A 23902-nucleotide genomic window follows, 5' to 3' on the forward strand; every position below is an offset into this window, starting at 1 on the left:
ACCACTACAATTAGCCTACATTTTCACACAACAGCACTGTCTGAACATGCAACTCCATGGCCTTAGTTGCATGCACTGATGGATAAGTGATGAGGAGGTGGATTTAACCAAGTAGGATTGGGCATGTACACTAGAGTGATCACTGACTGTAAAAATTGTTTGGGGGGCTGGAACTGCAGTTTGATTGGTGACATCGGTTTGGGAAACAGGAACTGTATTGTGCATAGAACTGCAGATTCGTGGGTAGCAGTGGTTTTAAGAGCAGGAACTGCATTGTGGTGAAAACTACAGATTGGTTGGTAGCAGTGGATTTTGGCAGGTTTGAGCAAGAACTGCATTTGGGAGGGAACTACTGTTTGACTGGTGATCGGCGTTGGGGACTACAGATCAGCTGAAGACAGGAAATGTGCTGGTGTATGAAATACAGCTAAGCTGTAGACAGGTGTTTTGGGGGCAGGGGGTGCATTGGGGTTATGAACTACAAGTGGATGGACAGCACTGGTATGAGTGGCTGAATCGCCATGGGGCAACTACAGTTTGATTGGCACTAGTAGTTTGGGGTGTAGGAAATGTGTAGAGGTGGGAACTACAGCTTGATTGGTGAGTGTAGTTTTGGGGGCAGGAACTTCACCTGAGGTGAGAAATACAGTTTAATTGGTGAAAGTGGCATTAAAGGCAAAAACTGCACTGGGGGAAACCTAGATTTTAAGTTATCCTTTTAATATAGGGTTTAATACCATGCAACATCTCAAAGCTGTCAAATTACTACAACACTCGATCATTTCTCATTTAAACTATATTCTCAGCATTGCTCCAGTTCATCACCCACCTTACTAGACTTCCTGGATCTGGGCTTGTTGGCACGTACCACTTTGGCAGAGTTCTGGGATTCTGTTGACAAAAAGCAAATAGGACAGGAGGTGACCATGTTTGTTTTTCATAAAAAAAAGAAAAAAAAAGTTAGATGTAGAGACCCATGACAGTATGTGTACATACAACAAAACAAGAAGAATAAAGTTCAAATTGAGAGCAGTTTAGGAATTCTTGGAAAGAGACACTAATCAAGAAAAAAACCATTACACCTACTGTATGTGAAGAACCAAAACCAGGTGCTAGATTGAAGAATAAATAAAACTCAGTGGCTTATTGCACTGTTTAAATTCAGATACTTAACCGGTTTGATAAGCTATGACCATAGACCTAGAAGCTTTCACTGACCTTGTGAAATAACATTAAATACAGGGCAGGCTTGGATCATGTGAATACTCAAGTTAACAGGTTGATATTAGATTCTCTATTTCACATGAAAATTCTATATTCTATACTCAAGACTCGTTTAAAGTCATTAAGGATATGACTAGTACAATGGTAAAAACTGATTCCTACACACAAGTCTGTAGTTCCATACCTAAGCTATGTACAAATCTTCTTGTGTAACTGTGCTCATTTGCAGCCATCATAAATTGCATCACTTGGCATTGAGACACTGTGTGGACTCTGAAAAGTCTGGGATGGGTTTATTTGGAAATCTAGGATAGCATCTAATTATTCTTGTTTTCACAGGCTTTTGCTTTGGTGTGAAACTGAAAAAAAGAGACATCTTACAATAACATTGTACAAAATACTAATTCAGGGTGTTCAGGGGATTAAGCATTAACACTGAGAAGGTTATTTGATTAAGGACCTTACAGAAGGAGGAAGGAAGAAGGAAGAAAGAGAAAAAGAAGGAGGAAGAGGAAGACGAAGCGGAAGAAGAGGAAGCGGAAGAAGAGGAAGAAGAATTTTTTTGCCTGGCTATAAGATCCAAGATGGACTGAAATGATGTGGTGGTGACTTTGTTAGACAAACTTTCATCTTGTTAGACACCCTAACTTTGTAGTAGAGTTGCATGATGTAAACAAAAATAGCATACATGCTATAAGCAAATAGCCTGAGATTATATTGCTTCACACCAAGATAGGGATATCCCTTATAGTATATTACAAACTGGTGTAATGCTTAAAGATTGGCTCGCCTTTCGCAGTTTTCGATCAGAAGGAACACTATGACTTATCAACAACAAACTTCTGGGCTGAATGGCCACAGAACAAAATCTTTTACCAATGTATGGAGATATATGGAGAATTCATTTGCAAATATCAACCTTGCACAATATCGGTATTGGGCAACAATTCTAATAATGTGTAACGCATCTTGACTGATTTATACATATACACACACATGTACACACACAAACACACATATATACATATATGTATGTGTGTGTATATACACACACACACACACACACACACACACACACACACACATACATACATATATATGTACATACATACATACACACACACACACACACACATATATATACACACATATACATACATATATACGTATATATGTTCATACGTATATGTATAATCATATATATACATATGTTTATTTCTGTATGTTTATTAGCCATGCACCAACAAAATGAACCAATGGACAGCAATTCAATCTGTCAGGACAATTCAATTAAAGACTTAAAAAATAATTGCACTGAATTTCAGATGAGATGTTAACATTTATGTATACACACGTGATTATACACTGACGTTAGTAATAGCTCAGCATTTATGTATCGTCATGTTACACCCAGGGCACAGACGAATTCTTGAAACTGATTAGGAAAGTGTTGAATTTTTCTTGTGTTTCCAATTTCAGTGTTTATTAACAGGCAGGAAATTTTCAAGTGTTGTGAAGACTTGGTATTGCACCCTTTTTTTGGGTAACATGAAATTTAACAGAATTTATACTTTTTTTTTTTAAAGAGACTGGTGATGCAGCTTTTAATGGCTATAATAATGCAAGCTGTTTTGCAGTTGTTCCAGCATTGTAAATATAAATGCTTATAACATCATTTATTTATTAACAAAAAAAATAAAATTGTCCATCTATCCTATGGGACATATTGTGTTAGGAAAATAGTCCACTTCTGTGTGCTAACACAAAAACAAGCATAGATTATTTTCCTATTATTTATTTTGTTGTTACAGCATTATATGTGGTATAATTTGACAGCTTGTTAAATTTAATGTGTTATAATTTAACTAACATGGCATTTACTGCCTTATAAATCCACATGTCTAAGCTTGAACTTACTACAGAGTTAATGTCTGTGTAGAGCTTCACAGGTTCCAGGTGAGCTTCCATAAGAAAACTCTGGCTTTCGTCTGCATCCCAAAAACATAGCGATAGTTGTTTTCACTATGATAAATCACCCCTAAATATGAATGTGTGAAGTGCCATATGAAGTGCCTTGTGAAGCACTGGCGAGGTGTATTCCGAAGTGTCCTTCCTGCACTCTGTGTGGAAAGAGTCAGCATCTTGTTTGGATCAGAGTTTAAAATCAGGCTTTAGCATGCTTTAGCCCCACCCTGATGTCTCACCTGACAGGTAGGAGAAGGGCGTAGGACAGAAAACACAATCATCCTGGAATGCCATTTTGCCAGAGGATTAGTGGAGTCAAGAATAAAGTGAGGCAGCACTGCATCTCCTGTCTAATTTAGTAATTTTATTAATAAACATCTAATTACCATATTAGAAAGTGGAAAGGCTTTAAAGCTCCATAACTTATACACAATTACTGTACAAATCAATGGGCAAATATTTTAAATTCACACATAAAAACACTGCCATTTAACATATCTATATTTTCACTTGAATTTCTCCATACACTGCAGTCATTACAAGCCTAAAATTGCTTTTATTAAGGCTATATTTAAAATATATATATATATATATATCTTTGGAATATTTTGTGATACATGATTTCTGGAGTCAAACATAACCTGTCATAGTATTTAGACTTGGGTTGTAAACATCACGTACAGTACAACGAACAGATAGAAATCTTTTTATTTTTTTTGGAATAGCGGCCATACATGAAGCACAGACAACAAAAACAGGCCGCAAACATTACTGTGAAATTAAACAATGCATTTAAAGCATTCATTCAAGCATTGTTCCTTAGTAACAGACTGGTCAGGATTTTTGGAAGTAAAACCAACTAAATAAAAAATGAAAAGGCAGGAAAAAGGTAATAATGCCATGCACATTTCTATGAAAGACTGGAAGAAAGGAAGAAATAAAGAAAGAAACCAACGCCCACTTTAGGTTTAAATCTGAATAGAGATATGGTTCTCTGGAGCACTATACAGATACAAATGTGAATATTGGCAATGTGCTACACCACCCATTAATATAGACATCAGGACTTGCATAAACCTATCAATCCTAAACATCTCACCAAGTGGCATCTACAGATATAAGGCCAAAGTTCAACCTTTAACCGGCAAATTGCAAAACTGGCAGATACGATGGGAAATTCGCACAGCGGTGCCCTAGAACAAATAGTCAAATGAAATGAGGTGACTGTTCACTTGCCCTAGGATTAATAAATATATAAACAGAAATAAAAAAGTTATTTACTACACTGACAATTAACAATGCGTACTCCCCTCACACCGACCCCCCCTCCACACCGCCTTGCTACGCCCTCCACGCCAAGCCCCCGCCTCGCTACGCCCTCCACACCGAGCCCCCGCCTCGCTACGCCCTCCACACCGAGCCCCCGCCTCGCTACGCCCTCCACACCGAGCCCCCTCCACACCAGCCCTCGCCTCACTACGCCCACCACCCGCCTCACTACGCCCTCCACACCGACCCCCCGCCTCGCTACGCGCTCTACACCGACCCCCCCTCCTCACTACGCCCTCCACACCGATCCCCCCTCCTCACTACGCCCTCCACACCGATCCCCCCTCCTCACTACGCCCTCCACACCGATCCCCCCTCCTCTCTTCGCCCTCCACACCGATCCCCCCTCCTCACTACGCCCTCCACACCGATCCCCCCTCCTCACTACACCCTCCACACCAACCCCCCCCCCCACTACACCCTCCACACTGTCAAGTCATGTCAAGAAGCTTTTATTGTCATTTCAACCAAATATAGCTGATGCAGTACACAGTGAAATGAGAACGTTTCTCCAGGACCACGGTGCTACATAAAACAAAGACAGAGCTAAGGACTTAGTAAGTCCTAGCCACCTAAAGTGCAACCTGGTGTAAACAGTGCAATAGAAGACAAACAAGACAGTGCAGAACAAAATAAACAAAAAAAATACAAGACGACAATACACAAAAGACGATAAACAGAAACAGTGCCGACCAGTGTAAATACTGTATGTTCTGACAATATTACGTGTGCAGAAATACTGGAATGAACACAGTGTTATAGCAGCAGTTACCTGAGATATTGTACAGGGTTGTGCAAAACAGCAATCAATCAACTGAAATGTCAGGCAGAATGTGCAAATAGCAAAAAGTGTGCAAAAAACAGCATGTAAACAAGTTGATGGATATATATTGTAAGCGTGGATATTTAGTGTAGGTTTGTGCAGTCCATACATTTGATGTGCGTGTGTGTGTGTTGTGCACAGTACAGTTCAGTTATTAAGGAGTCTGATGGCTTGTGGGAAGAAACACGGTCTAGTCGTGAGGGCCTGAATGCTTCTGTACCTGTTTCCAGATGGCAGGAGGGTGAAGAGTGTGTGTGAGGTGTGTATGGGGTCATCCACAATGCGGTTGGCTTTGTGGATGAAGGTGTGGTGTAAGTGTCCATGATAGACGGGAGAGAGACTCCAATGATTTTCTCAGCTGTCCTCACTATCCGCTACTGGGTCTTGCGATCCGAGATGGTGCAGTTCCCAAACCAGACAGTGATGCAGCTGCTCAGAATGCTCTCAGTGGTCCCTTTGTAGAAAGTAGTCAGGATGGGAGGAGGGAGATGTGATTTCCTCAGCCTGCATAAAAAGAGACGCTGCTGTGTTCTCTTGGTGATGGAGCTGGTGTTGAGTGACCAGGTGAAGCTCTCCGCTAGATGAACAACCAAGAAATTTGGTGCTCCTGATGATCTCTAAAGAGGATTTGTCGATGTTCAGCAGAGAGTGGTCGCTCTTTGCTCTCCTGAAGTCAACAACCATCTCTTTGGTTTTATCAACATTCAGAAAAAGGTTGTTGGCTCTACACCAGGCAGTTATCTGTTGCACCTCCTCTCTGTAGGCTGACTCGTCGTTCTAGCTGATGAGACCCACCAGGGCTGTGTCATCAGCAAACTTGAAAATATGGTTCGATCTGTGCCTTGCTGCACAGTCGTGAGTCAGCAGAGTGAACAGCAGTGGACTGAGCATGCAGCTTTGTGGGGCTCCAGTGTTCAATGTGGTGGTGCTGGAGATGCTGTTCCCGATCCGGACTGACTGAGGTCTCCCAGGCAGGAAGTCTAGGATCCAGTTGCAGAGTGAGGTGTTTAGTCCCAGATGTTAGTTTGGACGATATGCGAACTGTAGGGGGTCCAGTGAGGGTGGTAATTGGGTCTTGATGTGCCTGATGAGGAGCTTCTCGAAGCACTTCATACCGATGGGTGTGAGTGCGACGGGACAATAGTCAATGAGGCTGGACACTGTAGATTTCTTTGGGACAGGGACAATGGTGGTTGTCTTGAGGCACGTAGGAACAACGGCGCTGCTCAGGGAAATGTTGAAGATGTCAGTAAAGACTTCTGCTAGCTGTTCTGCGCATTCCCTGAGCACTCTGCCAGGAATGTTGTCTGGGCCAGCAGCCTTCTCCTCATGTTGGCCATAGATAGACAAGAGTACCTGGTCATCGGGGGAGGAACGGTCTTCCTTGCAGTTATGTTGACCGACCCCCCTATACACTAACCCCCTTCTCATTACTCCCTCCACTCCAACCCCCTCCACATTACTCCCACCTCACCAACCCTCTCATTATTCCCCCCTCATTACTCCCTCCTCATTACTCCGTCCACACTAACCCCCTCCTCCCCACCCCCCTCAACATTACTCCCTCCTCATTACTCTTTCCACACTACTACCATGTGGCAAGGCCGATTATCAACACGTGGCTGCTGGCAGATAAAAAAAAAAAAAAAAGTTCTGTTCATGCACCTGCAACACAAGGTCAAACCACCACGCCAGTTAAACATTAACCCCGAACAACACCATGCAGGGCTTTTAATGGTTTGCACAAAACGTGGACTGAAACAGCCGCCATTACAATGAAAGGGGGCCCCAGTGGTATTTGCAGCGTCGTTTAAAGCATTAAGCCCAACACAGACAATCCTGCCTCGCTCTTGTTACTGTACAGATGACAACTAATCAGCTGCTTTGTGTAAGGGGGAGAAGAAGAAAAAAAAACAGCCCCATGCCATTCTTAGCATGGCCACCATTACAGGAATGTTAAAGGATTTCAAGACAGGGAATGTTTTCTTGCTAATAAGGCTGTCAACTTTTTAGAAAAACCTTCAAGCATGGTGCTATTGTTATGACAGATTTGTGAAAATGCTCTGTGGTTAGGAAGAGAGCAAGCCAGGAAACACTCGCCTTAAGCAATCATAGACTCTGAAGCTCTCATAGACATTATCCCCCTCTAGAAAAAAAAACACACACTACAAAACCAGTTCTGCCTAGAAAAAAAAAAACCTTTGTGTGTGTGTGTGTGTGTGTGTGTTCAACAGGCAAAGTCACCCATCCCTGGGAGTGTCAGAGGTCATTTATCACTTTGGTGAGGATGTGTCTGTTGATAAGACTCTAAGCGCTTGCTAGCCACACAGGGTGTAACGTCGCCACATGAGATACAGACGTACTGACAACGCGCATTCGCTGCAAGCTGCCAAAACAAGAATAACTACACCCAAATAAAACAGGCAGATCATTCCACACTACACAAGGTAAAGAAGAAACAACTACAGCACCTTCTTTCTATTCAAATCGGTCAAACTGTCAAAATGAGCCGAGATCATGGATGAAAACTCTTTTCTAGCTTTGAGGCAAGTGCACATGCATTTTTAAACAGCTTTGACAACGACACCACTGTCAGGGGAATCATCTGAGAAAACAAAGAAACAAGGTAACACCCAGGATTACCAAAATGTACCAACGACTATGCTTTCTGTAACAATATAATCTAGTGAAAAAAAGCTCTTTCAGAAGAGAGCGCTGGCCAAGAACACTGCACAGTAAAAAGCAAACACAGAACGCTGCCAAATGACTCAAAACAAATCATTTATAGAGGAAAAAATTCCCTTACGCTAAAAAAAAAAAAACCTTGCGGATCATAAATTAGGAAGAAATTCTACTGTTCGAGTTCAACTAAACTCAGCAAGTAAAAACGACATGTTTATGTTTGACTCGTTAAAAAGAAATTTAACGTAATACGAATTAAAGAAAGATCTTTCAACCATTTAAAAATAAATTCATTATTTATTGTAGTAACACAGACATAAAACTCAAGTAAAATAAAAAAAATTAAGTATAAAATCTAATAAAAAAAATAAATATATTGATCCATGAATAATTGTTTGCAGGGATTCGAATTTTAAATACGCAAGTTTTTAATTCGTTCCTTAATTAAGTTTTATTACACAAACATTTCCTTCTACTTGTTGAACCCCAAATGAAATCCGGCACTTTTACAGCAGGGTTTAAATCACTTGTTTGATTTATGTTTACAGCTGTTAGCGACAAACTCTCTGCAGTGACACGAACATCATCTAATTTCATTCCAGGCTTCATTTTGCCTTTGTAACACCTTTATATGCATTTAAGGTTTCATACAGTAAGATAAAATAAATGTACTACACAAAAAGTCAAACTTGCACCAGTATATGGGTTTCCCCCAGGCTTCTACACGTACGGGATTCTCACACAGATGACGCAAGCCAGAAGCTACACGTATGGGATTCTTACACAGATGACGCATGCCAGAAGTGATTTCAGTGATACAGAGAAGAAGGAAACAAAAGTCTCTCCTAAAGACCTTGTCTGTCTGTTAGACAGGAAGACAGACAAAACTTTGTCATTTCATATTACAGGTACATTATTTTTATTTTTTTGGATTTCACGATTTTATGATTGCACAATTTTTCCTTTGCTACATTTAAGTTAATGAGGTGATCCTAACTTGTACACACATGCATGTGGAGCTAACTTTTAATCACTTTACAAGCTCGCACTGTTTCAGTAGTAATTAACCTCACCTTGGGCTTTTTCCACACTGCTTTAAAAGAATAATTTGACTTATTTGCTGTGAGCTGTTCCCAGTTACAGCTTTTGTCACAGTCTGACAGTCTGATACCAGCATGTGCATATACACATTTATTAGTCAGGGCTAGTGGAAGTTCCAGAAAGCTGCTCAGTCTCAGGTTTTGTGCCGCAAAAAAAAACCAAAAAACATATCAGCTCCTGATCTGCTGAGACGATGTCAGGTGACGTGTTGTGTACGCCGTCCTGGCAGGAGAGTTTCGTCAGCATTTCCACAAACCTGCCTGGTCCTCGTTAAATAAATAATAAATAGTAACTTCATTTTAACTTCAACTTCAACTGTTTATAGTCGAGTGAATTAAACAACAAAGAGCTCCTTAGGAACTAACAGATCAGCATGAAAATTTTATTCCGTTTCTATACTTATGTAAAGCTTTGTAAGTTAAGTTGAATTTAATTGAATTCCCACTAAAAATACAGCACTGGGGTGTATTATGCCCTGAGGTACACATAAAAAGTAATTTTTATTTTCTTTGTCTGGGTGATGAATCGATTTACATTTATATTTACAGGATTCGGCAGACGCCGTTATCCAGAGCGACGTACAAAAGTGCTTTACCATTGAATACATTAACTCTGGTTCACGAGGATACCAGACTTAAGATAGCATGAGCCTAAAACACTGTTTTTAAAACACACACATACAACAAACAGGGGAGAAAGTGCTGGCTATTCGTCCGGTAGGCAAGAAAAAAAAATAAAAAAATTGACACAAATCGACAGTGAGATGCTGAGAAGCAGCGTTTTGGACGAGCATAAAACGAACACCACCACTGTCTGTTTGTCCATTAAATAAACTCATTCTGGGTTCGAATGGTTCGACTGTTATATTTTCATGACAATTCTGTTCACTGCACAGAGGGAAAGAGGAAACAAAATACAAAATTGAAGCTGTTGGTCTGTGGCTGATGTGTACCAGAAGATTAAATGTGAATTGCATGCATTTATAGCTCGGTAGAAATATGACACAAAATGAGCTACAAAATTGAAAGTTTTGTTTAGTTAGAAGGGTTAAAAAGGGTTTAGTTTAGCACTGGGTTAGCAATAAGGCAGCACTTTTGTGTTAAAAGTCTAGCTTAAAAATTTGAAAGGCGGAGTCTGATTTTTCATGGGGGACAAAAACGTATATGGCCGAGCATTTCCTGATTCTCGGCATCAACTTCAAACACACACTTTCACTTCAGAGCATCAGTTATTATCTTGCTATCATTTTCATTTACAGCGAATAAACAACCAAAGTCTGTGATACGAGAATAGTTATAATTACACATAATGGTGGACGATTCGGTCATCCTCTCACTGATTTAAAAAAAAATAAAAAATCATGCAGAAATGTGGAGAAGTTTATATATTGAGATCAGGCATGTTTTTAAACACTTAGGATTTCACAATTGTGCGATCGCAGAAATGAACACAGATTCTAACTCGTTGAAACGTCAAGGAGACCATCATATGATTTAATAACGGAATAAAAATGTATAGGAAGGTTTATAGTTAAGTTGGTATTTATCTCTAACATCATTCACTAATGATCAAGTCTGAGGTGACGGTGGTGAGGAAAATCTCTCTGATGATCCTTGAGAAACCTTGAGAGGAACCAGACTCAGAAGAGAACCTCATCGTCATTTGGGTCACACTGGACAGGAAATAACGTAAATGTAAATAATTCCCTTTCTACAACTGTTTATAGTCGAGTGAATTAAACAACAAAGAGCTCCTTAGGAACTAACAGATCAGCATAATTTCAGAGTTCATTACAACATTGCAGATCACATCACCAACCATGAGATTTTTGTGATTGTTGAGGCAAAAATACTTATTAAATACAAAAATACTTATTTTTTTGCTCCCCCCCCAAAAAAAAACAACAAAATTTGTGATGCAACTTGTGTTGCTTTCTTTCATAGAAAATTTCTTGAATACTCTAGTTCCTCTCCACTTTCTTCTCTTTTTCTACCCACCCCGAGGCATCAAGAAACCAGTTGTGTTCCGTGTCATTAAGATTTCTGACCTTTAGTGAGAAGAGGCCGAGCCTGTGAGGATCTTGAGGCATCTAGAGATGCACAAGCTCCAGTTGTATTCCACTTCATGAGGATTTCAGACAGTCACAGAGAAGATGATGTGAACTCCATGTGGTCTCTGAGGACAACAACCTCCTAAACAATACACAGTTGTGGGACTATGTCTGTATCTGACTATTGAAAGGACATTATTCATAATAACACTCTCTGGTGTTTAGAACAGTTTATAACCCTCCAGAGTCACCCAAATGAAGATGAGGTTCCCTTTTGAAGGTTCCTTCTCTTTTTTGTAATAAAAATGTAAGAAACATTGTGATATTTCTTATGTTCTGTAAAGCTGCTTTTGAGATGTCCACTTTTAAAAGTACTATGCAAATAAAATTTAATTGATAGCCTAGTGGTAAAGTTGTTGGACTACTGATTGGAAGGTTGCGTGCTCGAACCCCAGGTCCACCAAGCTTCTACCGATGGGCCACTGAGCAAAACCCTTAACCGTCAACTGCTCAGTCATATAAAGTGAGATAAAACATAATTCGCTCTGGAAAAAACCATCTGCCAACTGAAGTAAATGTTAATGAATATCAGATTGTGAGATTTCTTTTTTACGATGACGGAAATTAACGCCAAAATCAACCAAAGGCCTTAATATTCCTTGGGACTAAACCACCTAATGTTTCCGTCTGCATCTGAAAGTCTAAACCGTCCATGCACTTCTGAAGATGGACAATGGTCAAAGTACCGGCTAGAAAAAAAAAAGAAAAGGAGCAACAAAGAATGCTGGAGAAACGTCTCGACCGCGCTCCGGTCTCGTCCAGAGGAATTCTGTGGGAAATTCAGTGTCTAAATTAGAAACAGCCTCTGGATTAAACTCCACACTGACAAGATAATCTTCTGTGGTGTGTATGTGATCGTCTTTAAATTCCAAGTGGATACTTTACAGTAGGCCCTGAGGAGTTAAGCAGGTGTTGTGTGCTGAAAAAACACCCTCTTTTAAACAGCCTGAGGTGTAAAGACATTAAATGAATAAAATAAAGACACCTCAAGCTTGTAGCACTGGAGAGAGATTCCATTGCCCGGGCGCTGGTTCAGAGCTAGTGCTGGTGCAGAGTTGGCTCCACTGGCGAACCTTCTAAGAACCGGTTTGACTTTCCATCAGTTAGAGAGCCATCACAGAGTCTGATGTCACTGTATACGTGTGACGTTTCCCAGCAACGTTTGCGCAGCAGCAGCAAACACAATCACAACCTCAACAAGAGCAAATGTTGCTTTACTGTTAATGCTCAAGGCTTTGTGAACCTACATTGGCATGCAAATGCGGCGAATCCAACGTGTACATGTAGCCCCATGTAATCTGTATAAACGGAGGTTGTAATCGAGAAAGTAACACAGAAAAAATGTAGGCTTAGCATGTAGCTACCTACTATCTTGTGTGCTGATAATTGATCATATTGTGGTAAAGTAAAAGTGTATTAAACATTAGTATACTTAAGGTACATTATCAAAAGCACTAATAGCAGCCCCGCCCACAGCCCCTAATGAAAGCAGTTCTTAAGTCTAGACCAGCAACGCTTTCGTGCTACTTAAGAACCACTTTTCCTGGTTCAGAGCCGGTGCTTTGGCTGTCGAAAAAGAAAGAACGTTCTAAATTAGGCTCCGAACCAGCATTCAAACTGCCTCGGTGGGAAAGGGGCACATGTGATGTTGAGACTCACTGAGGTGCTGAAGGGATTATTCAATATACAATAATCTTGGGATTATTTTTTAAATTTGCTTTATAAATTTATACATTTCCCAGGAATACTACTCCACAGAAACTGGTCTGCACGAATATGGAATAAAAGAAAAAAAAAAAAAATAGACCAGGGGTCGGCAACCCGCAGCTCCGGAGGCGCAAGTGGCTCTTTCAACCCTCTGCTGCGGCTCCCTGTAGATTTGGAAAATAAATATTTAACTTTATTTTAGTTAGTTTTAAAAAAAAATGTAATTCTAAATTCTAAGATCATGGTGCTCTTATAACATTAAAATAAACCATGTTAAAATTTTTTGTCGCTCAAAATATACGTCATAACTGCCGAATTGCAAAATCCGACACACAGAAGCAGACGCATTTTTGGTTCACTGCAGCCGACAAGTTAAAATTTTGATGTCATGCAGGGCTGTCAAGTGTCACACATTGAGAGTCCTGGTCATAAATACGAAGAGGACTCAATTAGACATTGAACATTTTATTTGAAAGTAACCTTCAACCCAGCGTCTTTTTTGTTAAGGTTAGTTCAAACTGTTCAAAATATTTTTGTTGGCTTGTAGAAATAAAATTTCGTTTACTCGGTAGCAGTTTGTTGATTTCATAAATGCAACACACTACAGTTTTTTCTATACTTTCCATAAAGGTAAAAAAAACGATATATGCGGTGTTCTCTTCATTTTAGATGTCAAAAGGGTTTTGTGGCTCCCTGTGTTTTTTTTTGTGGGAAACGGGTCCAAATGACTATTTGAGTGTTTAAGGTTGCCGACCCCTGGTATAGACGGCAAGAGGAAATATGTTTTTGCCTAAACCAAAACTGCAGTTTTCAGTTCTAAAAGTGTAAAATAACAAATAAATAAAGCCTGACTGTCGTGAACTCCACGATTCCAAGATAGAGTAATTTCAAGAATTGTAACTTTTGACGTGCTGTTTTCTGTCGTTTTCACAATCCGTTTGAAAGGTAGTGAACATTTCTGGACAATGTTTGAAAATAAAGTCTGGGATATTTAGAAAGAAATATAAACAGTCATTCATTTAAATGTGTCTCAAATATACCTATGTAAAGCTTGTTTAAGTTTTGTCAATAGTTAAAAGAGCTATACAAATAAATTTGCAAAGAAAAAAGTTGGTCAATTTTTAATTTTTCATTTCCTCTTTTTCTATTAAAAGCTTCTCTCCCCTAAAATGCAGTAAAATTATAATTTTAAATATTAGTAAAATTACTAATATTTTGTATCATGGCATTTAAAATATATATATTATAAAGAAAAAGCTCAGTCCAAAGTTACTAGTGGTCATGAAATGATGTTAATAATTATTAAGTCTATGAAATGTAGCTGTACCTAATAATATCAGATTATTTTGTTATACAAATAATATTTTAAATTGAAAATATAAGTGCTATTTTTTAAATTGTATTCATTCTTATTTAGCATTTTAATGTCGGATTAAGTGATTAAGCACAAACAGGAAGCCAGATTTATGGTCGAACAGATTTAAGAAAAATATTACGTATGGTTTACGTAAAAATTTTGTAGACTTCACTGATGACACTAAACTGAAATTAAAGACATCACTAGAATACTCATTATAATTGTAAAAATACTAGTGATGTAGAAGCGAGCGTGATGAATTTGTGTAGTATTGACATAAATCAGTTACTCGTAAATCACATAAAACTTTAACGAGCTTTTTCTTCTGAGGTGCGTGTTAAACTAACATGGACAGGTTCTTCGGCATCATGCCACACATTCCTACTTTATAGTAAAATACTGTTCATGCTGGTGATAATTTAAAACAAACAACCAAACAAACAAACAAACAAAGAAATAAATAAATAAAAAGTGTTCAGAGATGAAAAAAATGATGAAATATTTAAAAAAAAAAAAAAAAAGGCTCCCAGTTAAGCGAAAATATAATTGTATAACAAAATGATACAATATTATCAGGAACAGCTGTACACCCACTCAGTTATACAGTTCTCCTCCAATCAGTCAAAATCATGTGGATGCGGGTGAAGAGCTCAGCGTCTAGAGTTTACACTGAATGATTAAAACTAATAAAACACATCTTGTGGAAGTCTGATGGCTGAAACACCTCGTCGATTAGAAAGATCAGAGAAGAACGACCAGGAAGAGACTGTGGTTCAAACTGACAGGAACTGTGTATTTCTCTCTGAGAACTCTCACTCACTGTTGTGCTTTTTTTTTGTTTGGGTTTTTTTTAAACACCATTCTTGTGTAAACTCTGGAGACTGTTGTGTATGAGAACATCCCAGGATACAAATTCTCCAACCGGCTCACGTCACAGAGATCAGACTTCGTCTTCGTGCTGATGTTTGATGGGAACGTTGATGGTCTAATTAGAAAAGGTTGTTCCTATTAGAGTGGACAGTGTGTGTGTGTATTATAGATATTGTTGCCAAAACCTGTATGTTAATGTGTAGCTCCTGTTTTATCCCCCCGATTGACGCTTATATTAACGGGTTAAGAAACTAATGGAATTAATCATGCAATACAACAATTGTATTATATAATAAAATATATATAGTTAATTATATCGAATTAAACTTTTACACAAACACAGCAGGTTACCTGAGAAAAATGTGTTTAAATTTTAAAAATCACTTCTTGTTATGTTAAGTTAGGCGAGACCAGCGAAGATATCTCGCTAGCACAGGGTCAGACGTAGTGAATTACAAACATAACTATCTGAACTTTCGGATCCGATTCATTATCACATACACCAGACAAACCACATCCACCAGTGAATATCTTCAGCTGTGTAACTGTGTGCTGATCTAAACCTGCAGATGCAGGGCGCTCGCATTGGATACTTGAAGCCGAGGAATCTGAACTCCCGGGCTCGCTGTTAAAGGGCACCAGCAAAATACTTCTTAACGTTCGTCATCATGTCGCCATGGAAACGCAAGGCCATGCTGGATGAAAAAACGAAGCACGACTGTAGACAGAGTTAATAATTAAGAAGCCTCTGGTGAACATGAGTTCAGAAGAAGATTTGTTGTTCAGTAAATAAATAAATAAACAAACAAATAAATAAGAAACACTTTCTATTTTTAAAATGCTTTAGCATCATTTCCAATTAAAAAAAATTTTTTATGTCCCACAAATTGTGTAGGTACTATTTGCTGTTGGCAGAAGCAGAAACATGGCAGCACACTGGTGTAACAGGAAACTCCATCCTCAGCTCAGGTTACTGTGTGTGTGGAGTTACACACGTTCTCCATGTGTCTGTCCCCTTTGGTTCCCTCTTGGTTCTCAGGCTTTTCTCTCATTAAACATGCCACAAGTTGTACTGATGAGGCTAAAACTGTCTCTAGGTGTGAAGGAGTGTGAACGGGTATTCCTGTGCCACACCCAGTGTACCCAGTTCTACCACCCACACACACACTCAGTTGATAAGCAAAGAATGTCACACGAGGTGGCAGCACTGCTCTGTACGTAGTGCTGTATCACACCACCCCGGTGTTTATTAACACATAACAGCATGGTCTGGAATCAGGTTTGTATAACTGTACCATAGTGATTATGCCAATTACAATGTTTACAGTGTGTAATGTGTTAAAGAACAACATGTCACATGTTTTAACTGTTTAGTATTAGATTTAATGTTGTGGATTATCACTGAGATGAGTTTATTCCTGTTCTCATTTAGTATAAATGTGTTGGTCACTCCATCACCAGCCTCTGTCTGTGTCTCGCTCTTTGTGTGTTTGTGTCTCAGTGTTTGTGTCTCTCTGTCTCTCTCTCTCTCTCTCCAACTCAGTAGGTGTCTGTATTTCTCTGGGTCTGTGTGTGCGTCTTGGTCTCTCTAAGGCTGTGATGTGTGTCTCTCTCCCACTGTGTCTGTATTTCTCAGGTTGTGATGCGTGTGTCTCTCTCTCTTTCTCTGTATGTATGTGTGTGTCTCTGTCTCTCTAAGGTTGTGGAGTGTGTGTACTGTATGTCTCTCTCTCTCTCAGTCTCTGTATGTATGTGTGTCTCTCTAAGACTGTGGAGTCTCTCTCTCTCTCTATGTGTCTGTCTCTCAGTCTCTGATGTATGTCTCTCTCCCACCCAGTATGTATGTAATTCTCTGGGTCTGTGTATGTGTGTGTCTCTCTCTGTATGTGTCTGTCTTCTGAAAAACACACTCACTTTACCGAGGTAAACTCTTCTGTCCTGTAGATTTTCCTGAGCTGGGAAACGTTGCCTGTTGCAAAGCGCTCCTTCTGTAAATGTTACATAAATGTTTCGAACAAAAAATGTCCCCACATCGAGGATTACAAAGTTTTACTTTGTTAAACAGCACATTATTAAAAATCCATATAATATTTTTGTGTGCAAGCTGTTACCATAGAGGCAATAATGCATTGGAACAAGTGCATTATTAATATTAAACCTTTCATTTATGTTAATGTTGGATAGTTGAATGTTGATAAAAATATTTAGGAATACATCGGAGCCCCTGAGTAAACAATCCTGGGTACAGATATTACTATTTTATTATTAGTAGTACTAGTAGCAGCAAACACCAGAAACCTGTGTTCTCTTTTATGAAGGTTTCTAAATAAATCTAACAATCTTTTTATGGGGAAAAGATTTGAAGTGCTTTGAAGAAGCAAGCCTGTGAACTAATATCGTTATTGTGCATCGTATAATTTTACTTAATTCGAGTGTTTTCATTTCTGCAACTAATTACACAGAAGTGAACGTCGCTACTACTCCTTATTCAGTGTAACCAATGAGCACGAACGTTGTACTAAATGACCTCAAGAATGCAGAGAGCCTAAGGAGAAAAAAAAAGGAGAAACAATGTCTGAAACCTCATTTAAAGGGAACAGCTCTGTGCTAAAATCATGTACTGCCGTGTAGTGAATATTAAATTACCAGCAAATGAAGTCTGACTGTATGAAATGTATGAAATGAATGGGGAGAGTGAGTCACGACTGCATGCTCGGTCTCGCTCGAAAACCGCGAATACACACAGAGCACGTTATCGAAAACTATTTGCTCTCACAACTGGCTTTCTATCAACAGATATAGAAAAGTTGCCTCGACTAATTACGTAAGGAGATATTAATATTGCTGGTTTGGGAGAACCTGTAGCTTATTTTCTCACAGAACATACATATCTAATGTTCACACACTTTACAGCATTAATAACAGAGAAAAAACCATGACAAGAATGAAAGCAGGCTGTTTTTTTCAACACTCAAAAACTCCCACATGAATAAAGTACAACGAAGTGCTATAGATGTTTGGACCTGCACTTGACCTTTTCTATCATACTTTAACATTCGAGCAAACACATGATAATCCTGCAAAACCTCTTTCAGTAAAAAAAAAAAAAAAGAAAGAAAAGAAAAAAAAGAAAAAGAGCTTTGAAAACAAACTTTTACATGAGTATGTGCTACTCAATCAGCACTCTCTAGCTACAGTGTTAATATGCTAAAGCTTTATTTCTTTCAGCCACGACGCCCCAGAGTTAGATTTAAACTGCAGAGTTGCAGTTGTCAGCACTCCACGTGTTCCACTGGGGCAATTTGATCAGACGGCAGCGTTTAACTGGGGGAGGGGACGAGGACAGGGACGGGGACAGGGCAGATCCTCTAATTCTGCCCTGATCAGCAAGTCTGCCCTAAACATCGTCTCATTGCTTTAGTCTTCCATGTAAGTGCAAACACTACTAGAGCTTTTAGCGTCTCTCCTTATGACATCCAGCTGCACATATCTGTGTGTTTAGGCTTTTAACACAACTGGCTGAAAATAATGCAGGAAGGATCGAGTGCCAGGACTCGAAGTAGATGGAAAAACAAGTCTATGAGGACTTTTATTAAATACCAAAAAGATCTTTTAAATGTCAGGACCGGGAATTCTCTGGGCATGCACCATAATTATTTAAAAAGGTATCAATTAATATCAAGAAATATCATCTGTAAAGATGAAAACATTGCATATGTACCAGCAAATATAGAATTATATTTAGCTTAATTAAAAAAACAAACAATAATAATAAAGAGGTAAAAAGTGTTCTACTCAGATTATGTACCATGTGAGTAGATAAGATATAGAAAGTAACACTACATGTGTGCAAATTCACATATGAACCAATTTCAACCCCAAATATACACAAGAATGTACAGAACTAATTATATACATACATACAAACACACACACACACACACACACACACACACACACATATATATATATAGTTTGTGACTTGTTTTTTTTTTCACATTCCTAACAACAAACTTTCCTAACAATACAAAGTATTTTTAAATACATAAACAAACAGCCTGAAGGTTAAACTACAGCTAAATGCTACAATACACTTCATCTCTGATATACGACTTAGCAACTTGCTTGGCTCCGTCCCAAACGGCTTCCTAACAATCGCATAGTGAACTACGTAGTGCGCAAACGCAAGGACTGCACGCGCTCAGATCTAGTGAACATGCAGCCATTTGGGATACGGCCTCGACTAACTTCCCAGGCCGTTGCTAATAATAATAAAAATAATAATAATAATAGCATGAAGGCTAAAGCGAAGCCTTTGAGGTTTTTCCAAAGCTAGAAAAGGCTTAAATAAACCCTGATACGGTGTAAATAAACCATGACACGATTCACAATTATAAGACGAGTGTTAAAAGTGCTGGAGAAGCCGTTAAAAGGCGAACATACCCGTTTGTTGAGTGTTGTTTGTCGAGTTATTAGGAGGACACGACGAGTTGTTCTTCGTCCAGGGGTTAACTCTGGGCGGCGGTGCCTCACTCACGCTCTTCTTGCCCAATTCTGCATTGTTGCTTGCTTCATTTTGGTCGTTTTCCTTACGGTTCGTGTTGTTTTTGTTCAATCCGCCCAGTTTGGCGTCCATCTCCCCCTGTTTTGGGGGCTTAGACTGGACTTTTGGAGCTCGTTGCTGCTCCTCGTCCGGACTCCTCGTTAGATCAGACTTCCCCGCGGTGTTTTGGTCTCCTTCTCCTAGCCGACACTCACTCACCACTTCAGCCGACATGCTGCACAATAACAACACTCCAACACGGCTTTATGTGCCAGTGTCCCTGAGGTTAAACTCTCTAGTGTTTTTACTCTACACCAGTTGACAGCAGCTCGAGTCAGAACAAGCTCACGGTGTAGCCCAAATAACGAGTCAAAATTATTTCACTCTGCAGCAAGACATCTTGGGAATCTAGCACAAAGCAAACGGAAGAATTTTCTTCACCCCCAAAACAACTTTAGCTGCTTCTCCACGTTTCCGATCAACTTGACGTTTGGGCCGATCTGCAGTGAACCTAAAAGGAAATAACTACGAATAGCCACGAGTCATTGATTCGCTGATGAAATGAACTCAGCACTGCCGTCTAGCGGCCGGATGGTGGTGCTGCTGCGGAACGGCGCCTCAGTCGTTTACTCTGTAAGGACAAACTGACGTGGCCTACATATCAGCTGAACCCACACACACACAGACACATCAGCTAAACTTGCACAACACACTCGCCATGCACACTGTACACACGCACATCAGCTAAACTTGCATAACAGACAAACCATGCTACCGTATACATACATACATGCACACACACATATATGCATACATACATGCATACAAGTTGACTTTACACACTCAGGCTCATACAGTTGCTGTTGATGTTGGTGTGTGTGTGTGTGTGTGTGTGTGTGGTTACCCTATTGTCAGTACTATTACTGTGTAAGATCAAAACTGTTTGAAATATCTGGATAAGGATCTTTACTCAGTGTAGGTGTGTACCATTTACTAAGCACCTAACTACAGCAGACTTCCCAGGCACCCGTTTTAGGCAAATGTTAAATTCTTCTTCTTCTTCTTCTTTTTTATGAAAATGTGGTTAAAATGCAAAACAAACAAATAAAACTATTTTGCTTAATATGTTTTTCTCCATATTTTGAATATTGTTACATGAACAATAAACAATAAAGACCATATTTTTTTATACACATCATTGGGTAATATAAGGTGTTCTTGTTTTATCTAAGTATGGATTTCAACACTAAAACAAACAAAAAAAAATCATTATCATGGACCTTCAGACTATTCATACCCCCACTTTGAGAGCCACTGCTCAAGAAAATCCAGACTATATGAATATTCAAATCTTAAACATCCTTTGAGTTTGCATATGCTCAACCCCTTCCCACTGTGCGTGTGTGTGTGTCTGTGTGTGTGTCTGTGTCTGTCTGTGTCTGTGTGTGTGTGTGTGTGTGTGTGTGTGTGTGTGTGTGTGTGTGTGTGTGTGTGAGAGAGAGAGAGAGAGAGAGCATGTTTGGTTATGAATTCCATGAATGTATGAGTCAGTTAAGGTGCAGAAACCAGTCCAGATAAAAAATGTCATGAGAAGATTCCAGAACAAGCAGTTAGTTGTGAAGGATTAGCAGAAACAGGTGGTGTATAAACCATGAGGGAGGTTTGTTAAAGAACCAGAGCAGACAGTTCAAATGGATAAGCAGAAAACACAGTCAGAACAACCAAGCAAAAATCCAAAATACTGAAAAGACAGTAAGCAACAGGACAAAATCACAAAACCAATCAGTGAAAAAAAGGATAATAGATTGGTATTTAGCTAAACTTTCAAAACTTTACTTGAGGCTGTCGTCTGTCATAGTGCAAGGTAACCCAGAAGTAATTAATATTCTGGCAAGGTTTCCCTCTGGTGGTTGGGAGGAAGGGCAGCAAGTAGAGTCATTACAGTCAGAGCCGCCCCAAGAGGTTATGGGGCCCCAGGCAAGACAATGAAAATGGGCCCCGATGGTGTAAAAATTGTCACAGCACTGCAATTTTACAAGTGAAAATACAGAATAATTACTATAGGGTGACATAGTGTTCTGTATACTGTTTTTCAACCTTACTATAGTAATTTTTTTTAGTATCTAAGTATTTTACCACAGTATACTATAGTAAATGATATTGTATAATAGTCTTTTTTTTCATGTGGGTTCATTTTTAGGGTCATGGACATTTTTATGTTTTTAAATTAGCACACATTGAACAATGTAAAGTAGAACATACCTTTACTTTGAGGAAGAAAAGCAAGCTCAAAGTAAAGGTATGTTCTACTTTACATTGTTCAATGTGTATGCTAATTTAAAAACATAAAGAAATATCCATCACCCTAAAAATGAACCCACATGAAAAAAGACTATTATACAATATCATTTACTATAGTATACTGTGGTAAAATTCTTAGATACTAAATAAATGTGTTTATCCTTTTGTTAAATCAGTGTGAAGCAGTGAGTCAGACAGTGAGTGACTTTATATGGCCAGGAGATTCTGGGATTGTGTCTGTGAAGCCACGAAAATCCTAACATTACAGAGTTTGCACTCTCACTCACTCACTCATTTTCTACCGCTTATCCGAACTTCTCAGGTCATGGGGAGAACATGCAAACTCCACACACACAAGGCGGAGGCGGGAATCGAACCCCTAACTCTGGAGGCGAACCTGCTAACCACTAAGCCACCGTACCCCCACAGAGCTTGCAGAAAGATGAAAATTACCAGTCTTCTATGTGAAAAAGTCAAGCTTGTAATGTAACCGGGACCCCCGATTTTGTGGGTGATTTATCCACTTATGATGGGCCAGTTGTCTACCGCAATGATTTTTATGGGGCAGCACAGGGGATAATGGGTAGTTGCAGTTCCTCAACAAGTTAACTGTGGATCAAATTGACTGCAGACCTAGAGCCTACTATGGCTGATAGACAACACACTTTATTAGCAATGCATAGTATAAGGGCAGAGAAAAACTAAAAGAACCAGAACTCAGGTCCACCTTAACAGTGCACAATCCAGGTTTCTCAGGGAAGACATTGCAATGACTAACCACAGTAAAACACAATTGCTGTCACTCCTCCGTGGAGATCTGTGCTCCGCGTAGTTGCATAGGTTTGTAAGTACTGTAAGTAGGTTGTAACTGGAAACTTGGGAGTTGGTTGTGATGGAGATTATCTAGACAGATGGCCAGAGTAATTTATTGTAATGGGATGCATATCTTAATATTTGCATCTCATCTTGGCCTGAAGTGCTGGGTTGAGACTTTTTTGAAAAAATTGGTATTAAGGCTATGCCATTAGAGCTGCTTTGTGTGGCCAGGGTTCTAAACTTACAACATAGTTAGTGGCTGGTTCAGCTCCTTTTCGCAGCTGTAGTAGTTGTAGTGACACATCCTTCCCCCTCTAAATATTCAAAAACAAGTAAGTAATTGAGTAATTGAGCTTCTAACCCAGTGTAATGCTCACCCTATGAATTGAGTCATCACCAAAGCACATTTGGTAGACTCCTCTAGACCTCCAGCTGGTGCATGAAGTAGACCTCACATTGACAGAGGAAGCCTCTGCAATGGTCTGCTGAGCCTTCGAATTTATAGGGTATAGCCATTTTGGTGGGATGTTTCTCAGGGATTGGACAAGGTGGGTGCTTTGTAGCTTGTAATGAAATGATCTGGTGGTCAGGAGAAGGGGCAGACAATATAGATATTACAGTTGTATGCAAATGCGAATTATTTTTTAACAGGTGTCCATTACAATTTTAATCTGAGTCAGGATCCATTCTAGTTGGTATGTGCACTTTCACTTTAAAAGCAATTAAACATGAAGAGAATTAGGGTGTTGGTCTGAAAAACCAAGTCTACACTCATGACTGTTTCTGGGCCTGTAAAGAGGGGGCGTGGCTCATAATTGCAGAGTAACATTCATGTAAAAAAATTCCTTCAAAAAAAAAATGCCTTCCTCGATTATTATGTACACAGATTTGCATAACAGTAAGTACGAGGTTAATCCATGTATTGTCATGCTCTTAGTGCTAGCACTTGTGTTACAAAAGTGAGCAAATAACTGCTTCAGACCTGTGAAAGCCTGGTTTTATATATCAATAATAAACTTTTAACAACTGTTTCCATCATTACAAATGTAGAAATCGGAATTAAAGTTAAAAATC

The 23902-nt window shown here is 39.3% G+C and overlaps 1 protein-coding gene across 3 annotated transcripts in view; it reads right to left on the minus strand.

Annotated features, from left to right (window-relative positions):
* larp1b (La ribonucleoprotein 1B) overlaps positions 1-20433 on the minus strand; it is a 47359-nt gene extending 26926 nt beyond the window's left edge. For 2 of the 3 annotated variants that reach the window (XM_047821863.1, XM_047821862.1), the window contains exons 1-2: positions 19612-20428; positions 830-891 (exon numbers count right to left, since the gene is read on the minus strand). In XM_047821863.1, coding sequence (XP_047677819.1) covers positions 830-891; positions 19612-19945 — 396 coding nt within the window. In that variant the 5' untranslated portion in view covers positions 19946-20428. Of the gene's footprint in view, positions 1-829; positions 892-19611 lie in introns of all 3 variants that reach the window. The other variant, XM_027143047.2, reaches the window with a different exon arrangement.
* Between the last annotated feature and the right edge of the window lie 3469 nt (positions 20434-23902).

This window comes from Tachysurus fulvidraco, chromosome 12, assembly GCF_022655615.1.
Source record: "Tachysurus fulvidraco isolate hzauxx_2018 chromosome 12, HZAU_PFXX_2.0, whole genome shotgun sequence".
Lineage (NCBI taxonomy): Eukaryota > Metazoa > Chordata > Actinopteri > Siluriformes > Bagridae > Tachysurus > Tachysurus fulvidraco.